We start from the raw sequence: 9,327 nt of genomic DNA on the forward strand, positions 1-9,327 counted from the left end.
ATGTGATGAAATAACATGCAAGTAGTATAGAAGTACTAGCATATATACAATAGCAAGCAGTTGTGAAAATGAAGACTAGTTCATCAAGGTAAGAAAAACAAAGACAACCAATAATGTACTACATAAGAAATAGTAGAGGTTAATTTGTACATCAAAGCATTCCACCAAATTAAAGATCGAACCAAAACTGTTTGTGTCACCAAAATTATCAATTGCCAGCAGCGATTACATACACAAGAGCAAAGTCTATATTAGTATGACTCTAGCTAACATCATTGTTATTTCATTGTTAATGAGGACCACCATTACCTACTTACAGAACCAGGAAACTAGTAAGCACAAACTAGAACCACCTGATGGTATTGGACTGTTGTCCCTATCGTCGTCATGTTCTCTACCCCGTTTTGAGGACCAGTCCAGGTAATTTTGACACATTAGTCAGTATTAGCGTGCTGGGGTTGCACGGTGAGGCGTCATCCCGCTATCACGGTGAGTACACCAAGTCAAGATTATAACAAAAAATGCATAAAAGGAACCATTCAAAGAAAACTTTGAGGTTACAACATTGCATTAGTTCCGTACATTCAGCTAATGGAAGGGCCTCTTACATATGCAACAATAGTAGAGACAAATGATGCACAAAATGTATGCCAATTACTAATATATGATAAGCTGGCACATTTAACAGGACAAAAATAGCACATCATTGTTACCAGAGACAAATTCATGAAACTAAGACTCACTTGCCCCAGGACTATCCATTGTTATTGCACCTAAGTCTAAAATAACATATTTCTGACCAGCAACAACCAGTCCTAGACATTTGATACGAGGACACTTCTAAAATCACTAGCACAGCCCATGATTGATATATACACAGGTACTGACCACACAATCAATTGAGCATAAAAAAAGACAAACCGATTAGGCTATCAGTATCGAGGCAATGTACAGGTACAACATGGCCAATATCATCCACGCAAAGTGAGCATACACAAGCACCTTCGATTAACCACAATTACAAGAGTTCAACCATCATAGAGCAAACCAAGAGATATGGAGAGACCTGGATGGACAACCTGGTCACACCATGCATGGAGAAGCCCAAGTCAAATGCCCTGAGTGGGGTGTCTTGCTTGTTGCCGATGAAAAGCTGCTGCATGAGGGTAGGTGGTGCCGCTGCTGCACGACATATATATGGCTCGTCTCCTGCATTCGGTTCAACAGAAAGACGAATCAGTTGAACAGAACCATGCATGAATTGATATGGTACTTGTGTGTTGGGCAACAACTAGCAGTTTGTCAAGTGACCAAACAACTTTCAGTGGCTAGTAACACTTCAAACTTTATAAATAAAAGATATAATTCATAAGATATATTATATACACATTTTATAGTCAAAACGCAAGGATAAAGTTATATTAACAATGTTCATATTTAAGGTATACTAAGTTACTTGGCAGAAAATTATCCAACACTTGAAATTACATGACTGAATATGTGGAACATGTTCAAAATTGAAGAAGCTCCATAACAAAGGACAAGGCATATATCCATGACAGGCATGGACAAAAAAATACTATGTAGTTATAAACTACAGGACATATAACTACAAAATTAGAGCCACAAAAGCAAACCAGAAATGGCCTAATGGGATATCATTGTATTCATGCCACACAGAAAGCAATATTCAGTTGTTATCATATTATTCTTAAGCCAAAATCTAGTAAGGAAATAGTCGACCTCATAAACTATAGATTGCTTAGCATTTCTGCCGTTATTTAAAGCGAGCACCAACACAGAACCCTCAATATAAAGGGAAAATAGTATATGAAATTATAAGTTTCTCTGATCTTCTTCGTACAAATTTCACAAGCTTGTAAAACAAATGAAATGACATTGAGGACTCTGTTCCCATAGGAAGAGATGGCTGGAATATTTTATCTCTCCGTTAATCTGAAAAGATTCATTATAAGGTTGTTGTTGTTCAGTAAGATGTTGTATGCTTCGCAGTAGTAGGACTTAAATCTTACTACGGGCTGAAATGTGCAGATTAAAAGCAGTGAGCAACTGATTCAAAGAAATAGTTCAAGTGTTATCAGAACTGGTCAATGAACTACCTTTCTGTGCCACACATGGCCTCGACCATTTCATGCATAGTTTCACTGGAGGTGGAAATGTCTTTGGATCTTAACCCAAAATACAAGCAAAATCCTGATGGAAAAGGAGCCACTCATCTCTTAGAAGAAGCATGATCTTAGGCAGACGACAACCAGAAGTAGCTGAAGGCATTAGTCTTCAGCAGCAGGGTTGTGGGCACCGTGAAGAAGACGGTGTTGACCAAGGATGGCCTCCAGAACATCAACATGAGCTATGCAAATTTCAGTTAACACACATCCAAGGCAAGCAGGTTAGGGAGGAGGGAAAAGGGGAAAAAGGTACTTACTTTACCGGCCATTCTGTCACCATAGTTGTTGTTCCGAGGGTCTAGCCAAAAACATTCACCACACTTGCCTGATGGGCAATACCTACCCCCCTTCCCACCGGGTGCATCACCTCATGACACCAACTGCCTAGTGCAGCTACCCCGTGTCGACCAAGCCCCAAAGCCCCAGGTCAACCCAGCTCGGCTCTGAACGAGGACAGGTACTCATGCGCGCCCACCCCACCAGGTTCTTGTCCTGGATCGCTCTACGCTCAGTGACCATATCCAGTAGCAGCATGCCGTAGTTGTATATGTCGCTCTTCTCCACTCCACCGGGATCTTCTTGTCATGGATCACTCTTTGCTCGGTGACCAGATCCAGTAGTAGCATGCCATAGCTGGATATGTCACTCTTCTCTGTCCACTCCTAGGTTACCACCAGGATCCATGCACCCTGCAGTTCATCCAATATATGAGAGGTGAACACAAATGGTATGTAATAATTGACTGAATATTAACGTAGCCTTCTAAGTAGTTTGGTTATTATCCGATTCATATCGTGACACTCACCTGGAGTTCCTTGTATGTCCGTGTTCACAACTTTAAACTTGATAGCACCAGTTCTGGGTGCATGTGCAAGGCCAAAATCAACAACCTATATAGAAGGCAGAAGAAAGTTTTTCAGCATGAACCGCAGCTAAATACCATCACTAATACAAGTTATCAGATATATCAGAAGATCAATCCGGACGAAACAATGACGACCGTAATCCAAGACAAGGGTTCACAACAGCAGAACAGCTCAAAACAAATGCTATAACTAGTGCCCAGTTCATTGGTTTTTTAGATGCTCAGATTTGCAGCAGTTCGCTGCAGACAAGTTTGTAATCAGTGACCTTACCACAGACAAAAAACATACAAATTTCAGATATTCTTAGATAAGTGCTTAGGATCAGAAAGCTACAAAAGGATAGGGTACCTGCTTTTAAGTAAGTAAGAAATAATGGATGAAAATACTCATGTTTTTAAACCTTAACCTAGTTTCAAAAGTCATACATCATTTCATTTTTTCAAGTGTTTTGCTGAAAGTAAATAACTCTGTCCACTTTTGTCAGTATAAAACATCCCAAGATTGTCTACAGGAAACTTAACTTCACCGAGCTACAAAATGACATCTATCACACAAATGACATGCATCACACGATAGTTCAGTAGAAAGCATATGTATTTCACAAGTGTCAACATTTCTTCCTAACTAGAGTGAGATGGACTGAAAATTTTAGAGAATATGGATGGACATATTCCATCATCATTCAGGATCGCACCATACTAGACCATATATTGTTATTTAATCTAGTAATGATGTCGTTTTAATCAAGTGAAGTAGCAGACAACTAAATATTAGAAATGTAATTCATCAAAAATGATTCCTCTACAAAATTGTGAAGCCACAAAGTAGAAGGAAACACACAATAGCTGCTTGGGTTGGATTCAAAGTAGGGCCTTGATGACGGAGGGACTGGCCGGAGCAGAAGAAGGTGCTCGAACCTTGTGGGTGTAGTGCTCCGAGATGTTGTCCACGGACGGATAAGTCCTACTTCGGCTTCTAAAAAAAAGAAGCGGTTTTTGAGTCCAGGTTGCTCCGAGACCAACGAGGTCAGGGCGTATCATGGACCTGAAAACACACAAAAGAAAAGCAGATGAGGCCGCTTCTGCTCCCCATGACTTGGCATCCACGACACAAAAGAAAAGATAAAATAAAAGAAGGAAAGAAAAGACAACACGAAACACCGATCGGGTAAAATAAATAGCATCCACAGATTGAAGAGGCTATGTGACTAACAGCCAGCTTGATCAAATACACACTGTAGATGTAGCTAAGGATACAGTTGTCTTAGATGAAACTACATTAATGATACTTTAAAAAATTTAACTAGGAAAAAATGAATATAAGATATGGGACTCCATTTAGAATTCTGCCAGAACTAGCAAAGTAGAATGCAAACATTTCAGTATGAATTCTCAAGTGTGAGAAGAATACTCACCATTCACCAAGCTGTTTTGAGATCCTGTAACCTCTGAAATTCCTCTTTATCCACAAATTGATAGGCCAACTGCATATCAGAGATAACAATTATTATTAAAGAAAAATGAAGAGTTTGAGCGATGAAAATCATCTAAACGTTCCATAACCCGGCACACCAAAATTTAGGAAAAATAAGTCATTAAAGATGATCAGTTACAGATGACAAACCACACATCCAAATATCCACTTGCAAATAAATGTTATATATTGAACTGATGGGTCAATACACCAAGCCTTTTTATTTTCAGAAAAGAAGCAGCAGGTGCAAATGTTCTACTTGTAACAGATGCAAAGCATTTGAACTCAAAATGGAATCCAACTGGCCAACTGCGAGAGCAGTGAGAAATCCTACCAAAATTTTACTTGTTTGTAACACTTAAAATGTAACCAATGCTATTGCCATTGTGTACAAATGTAACCAAATCTCGAGGGAAATGACCTCACCTACAAAAAGGAGGAAAAAACATAGTTAGTGATCAACTAATTATGTTGCTGCGTTACATGTAGTTGCAAAAACAAGATAAATGTGTACCCAAGACTGCCTTCTCCAGCTCCCGTCTTTGAACTTGCAATCAGGTCACTGCCATCAACAGCAGGAACCAATACATCCCTCTGGAGGAGACAAGACAAATCAGCAAGCGACCAAGCAAATAAACACCTTTTAAAACAAAACAAACACAGTGGAGTAAGAATTTAGACTTTTTTATAATTTGCAGAAGTGTGAGATTGCATCAGGCAGGCTAATTGCTCAAAAGTAAAGAAGCAACTGCACATGTTCTACTACTTGCTACAGGCTAAATAAAACGTAGAAGTCAATTGAATTTGAACTTGAGTAATTAACGCTCTAACAGAACCATTCTACCAACAGGCCAGCTATCAAGTTCTTTGAGTTATTAAAGGCTAAAATAATGTTCTGGCATTGTTACGCGTGCATATTTTTTTCTTGGAACCCCCAACAATCAAAGCAATCAGAGAATATTCGATCTTTGTCCCATAACAAGCCACCCAAAATAGGATTGCAAGAAATGTGCATGTACGACGGTCACCTGCGTGTCTGTATGGTGTTGCAGACATGGAGGGAGCCGTCCCTGACGAGGTAGTTGTGGACAGTTCATAGACTGCTGCGAGTGGACGACATCGGAGAGCAGTAGTTGTAACCGCTCGGAGTGCTGCCACGCCCCCGCTGGATTTCGTGGCCACCGGCGGTGAAGGACGCGGACACCAGAAGCCTGCGCCTGCTGATGGGTTCTCCCCTAAGTGACTCGTGTCGCCGGCGTCGCATCCTAATGTCTGACACCCCACGTCGGCCAGGGAAATCATGCAGGGACATAGCTAAGGCGGTGACGACCGAATCGGGAGGCTTGGTGAGTATTCTTCTGAAATTCTTCTGTATCCCAAAATCACATGCCAACTGCATATAGAGAAAAAAGTCATTAGAGATGATCAGTTACAGATGACAAAGCACATCCAAATATCCAATTGCAAATAAGAGTCATATTGAACTTCTGTGTCAATAAGGCAAGCCTTTTTTTTTATTTTCAGAAAAGAAGCAGCAAGTGTAAACTTTCTACGTGTAACATATGCAGAGCATTTGAACTCAAAATGCAATCCAACTAGCCAACAACGAGAGTAGCATGAAATCATGTTAAATGTAACTTGTTTGTAACACTTAAAATGTAACCAATGCTACTGTCATTGTGTTCAAATGCTCCTTAGTCTTTTTGCTAATTATTCGAATTCAGAAAACTGCAATAGTAAGTTGTACGCAAAAATCCCTGTCCAAATTGCTATCCGTGGTAGAAAGCAAAAGGCACTCAGTATAGCTAAAATATTAGCCGATTCAGATAAATTCATCATTTACTTTAGAATGTGACGTTACAATATAACATAAGCACCTGCTGCACCACAACAGAAGTAAATGTAGTGTAGTACAGTCAAAATGCTGACGCCTAAACTTTGGAATATCTATTCATAAGATAAACTGGGTAGAGTGTGGAATCTTCACGTACAAATTTTCAGGACTCCAGGCTTTTGTAGATGATGAGTGTGTATCCTGCCTCGAGACTATGGGACTTCACAAATTCTCCTGAGATTAAGACAATGCAATTTATCAAGCACCGGTATGAACTTACAAAAAAGAATTAAGTGCTCACTTCGATGTTAAAACACACCAGTACTTTCAATGATATACATTCTGCTCTTGTTGTTAGGCCAGAACCTGGTAAGTATATTGTATCAGTATGGTACAGTTGAACTAATGAACAAGGGGCAGATATAAACGCTCCAACACTATGAAGCTATCGCGGAAAAAAATATATAAACCTGAACTAGTGATCACCTGTACTTAAAGTTCCATGTAGCGGGAAGCTTGAAGTCATCCATCTTTAGTATCAGGCCATCCCGTTCAAGCAAAGCTGGAAGGCATCCCTCTGCAAAATTTAGAATAGTGAAATACAAGGCATAACCACATGTAACAGATAACTTTCGTTTTGATTAATCGATAGAGTAATGCTAGGATCTACCTTTGGCAGCAGAATTCTTCCGATATTTCCAACATCACTGTTTGTCAAATCCTTGCGCAAGACAATGTGGTATTCTCTACAGTTGAACCTCTATAAAAAAAATTGCAAAAAATATTCGGAGTTAGTCCAGTGGGAAGACACTGCAAACTGCAGCAGCTGATGATTATCTGGTTGAGCTTTGAATTTAGGCAAATTAGTTTGACATAAGAAAGCATGTGTTTTCTTCATTTTAATGGTTAAAATTAAGACATGCTTTACTACTCATCAAAAAGACCATCAGGTCTGAATTGTCTGCACAACAAAAATCTGAAAGTAGCTGGTAGTACCTACTAACAGATTCAGAGCAAACAAATTGTGAGACAATATGCTTTTTTATTGTTTCGGTGACCGCAACAAACGAACCAGCCTATCAAGGGCGACCAACTGCTCTGAAATCGGATGAAATCGCATTATATGAACTACATCAGGATCAAACAAACACAGTTTTTATAAAGAATCACATACATACACTCGGCCACTCGCACTTTTACAGACCAGAGCAAACTATACCAGGTGAAGAATTTTCCTTCTTTTTGTTTAGTCAAGAAAAACAGTGTTCAAAGATTAATTATGCCTGGGAAGTCAAGTAAAGACAAAACATATTTTGGTAGAACCAGAGAAAATTCTTACCAAGAATTCTCCACAACACGAAAAGAATAGTATGAAGCGAAGCAGAGGCTCGCCATTGTTAAAAAAAATATAGAGCAAAACATGTACCCAAATAAAGGGACTTAACCCTCTACCCAAAACAACATGAACGAAGGTACAATTATAAGACGATCACATCACAATGAAATATGAAGGGGCGCAGGTGACAACACAAAGGTCACTAGTTGTCTACACGGCTTCTGCAAATTAGAGAAAACATGTGTATAATTTGAACATTGTGCAAGCATGTACATACATCCAGTCTAGCCTCAAGACACCGAATTTTCCTAGAAAGATTTCTTATGGAAATCCTACTCTCTCCTAGCATATTCCTTGCATTTGGCAAGAACACGCAGGAGATCACCATCTGCAGCAACTATGCATAGGAAACCAGTAGGATTCAAGAGACTGGGATTACCTCATCGCCATAGTTGATGACAAGCAGCAGGACGCGAGGACGACATTGCTCTCTCTGGCCACACCAGCAGCGCCCCTCATCCGCTGCCAAGAGAGATCACCACCAGTCTACTTCGGCGCGAGAGACAAGTGGAAGCCTAGCTCCAGGGGTGGATCCACCGGCGATGTCGATGCCGAGCCATAAACCGCAGCCATGATTATCTGCAATAAGATATTAAGGAAACCTTATAGAAAACAGAAATGTCTAGTAAGTAGTTCCTTAAAGTAAGAATGATAGTTTCATTACCACCTACGAATGATAATCAAAGAACTATGAAAGAAAGAAAAAGAACCGAGTTTTATACATGAAAAAGCCAACAAGTTTCTAATCAAGTGAAAACAGATTTCCCCGCTTTCCCACATGGCATGCTTCTCTCTACCGCCAAGCCATTCATCCATGAACAGGAAATAAAAGTAAAAAAAATCAATAAAGGACGTATGTGATGACCAGGACAAGCTTAAAAATCTGGAGGCCAACCTTCCTCGGGAACCAGAGCAGCTTCTCACCACTAGACGCTATGTTCTAATAGCATCAATTAAAAGGCAGCAGCCAAAGCTTTCTTTTATTCTTCAGGAGGGAGTAAAGCGGCATGGGCAACCCACCCAGTGTCTTTATTTCCTAGAGAAAATTGGTGGGCTAACAATCAGAGTATTGTCCCGCATACATTGGGACCGAACCGTAACGCTAGAACACCGTGGCAGAGAGGGATTCATGTGTGGTTTTTCCCCACCGATGTTACACATTCATTCAACATGATAGATACGAAAAGTATTTTGGAATGATAATAGTGCGCCAGCTCTAACACTTGCTCCATCAACAACCGATGATCAGGATCGCCGACAAACCAATTCCAATTTTTTTTGAGGGAAAACCAATTCCAAACTTGAAGCAAGCAGTGGTAGAAGATTGACACCTTATGAGATAGACAGGCACTGTGCCATAAGGTCAGTCCCACTCCATGTACTGGATATTCAGGCTTCGATGACAAGTCAACACTTGTATGCTGGCCCTACAAACCTCTCGCTGCCAACGCTGCTCCAGGAATCCGTTTCGCTCCCCGTGCACCTCCTTGCACATGAGTTTGCAGGCAAGGATCAACAAACCAGTGGTCGATTCTGAAGTTTGCGGTAAGAAAATGTTCAGTACTAGAA

General features: G+C 40.2%; 1 protein-coding gene and 1 long non-coding RNA gene across 2 annotated transcripts; both read right to left on the reverse strand.

Annotated features, from left to right (window-relative positions):
- Positions 1-1,077: 1,077 nt before the first annotated feature.
- Positions 1,078-5,709, reverse strand: LOC124708739. The gene is made up of 6 exons (XM_047240411.1): positions 5,557-5,709; positions 5,043-5,122; positions 4,470-4,538; positions 4,018-4,099; positions 2,121-2,314; positions 1,078-1,209 (listed from the first exon to the last, which is right to left on the reverse strand). Exons 1-5 carry the CDS (start codon positions 5,623-5,625, stop codon positions 2,258-2,260), a joined length of 357 nt encoding a protein of 118 aa, XP_047096367.1. The 5' UTR covers positions 5,626-5,709; the 3' UTR covers positions 1,078-1,209; positions 2,121-2,257.
- A 17-nt stretch (positions 5,710-5,726) lies between these two features.
- On the reverse strand, positions 5,727-6,932 carry LOC124708741. Its single transcript, XR_007005305.1, has 3 exons — positions 6,849-6,932; positions 6,520-6,596; positions 5,727-5,921 (listed from the first exon to the last, which is right to left on the reverse strand). It is a non-coding gene; the product is annotated as an uncharacterized LOC124708741 (long non-coding RNA).
- Between the last annotated feature and the right edge of the window lie 2,395 nt (positions 6,933-9,327).

This window comes from Lolium rigidum, chromosome 4 (assembly GCF_022539505.1).
Source record: "Lolium rigidum isolate FL_2022 chromosome 4, APGP_CSIRO_Lrig_0.1, whole genome shotgun sequence".
Lineage (NCBI taxonomy): Eukaryota > Viridiplantae > Streptophyta > Magnoliopsida > Poales > Poaceae > Lolium > Lolium rigidum.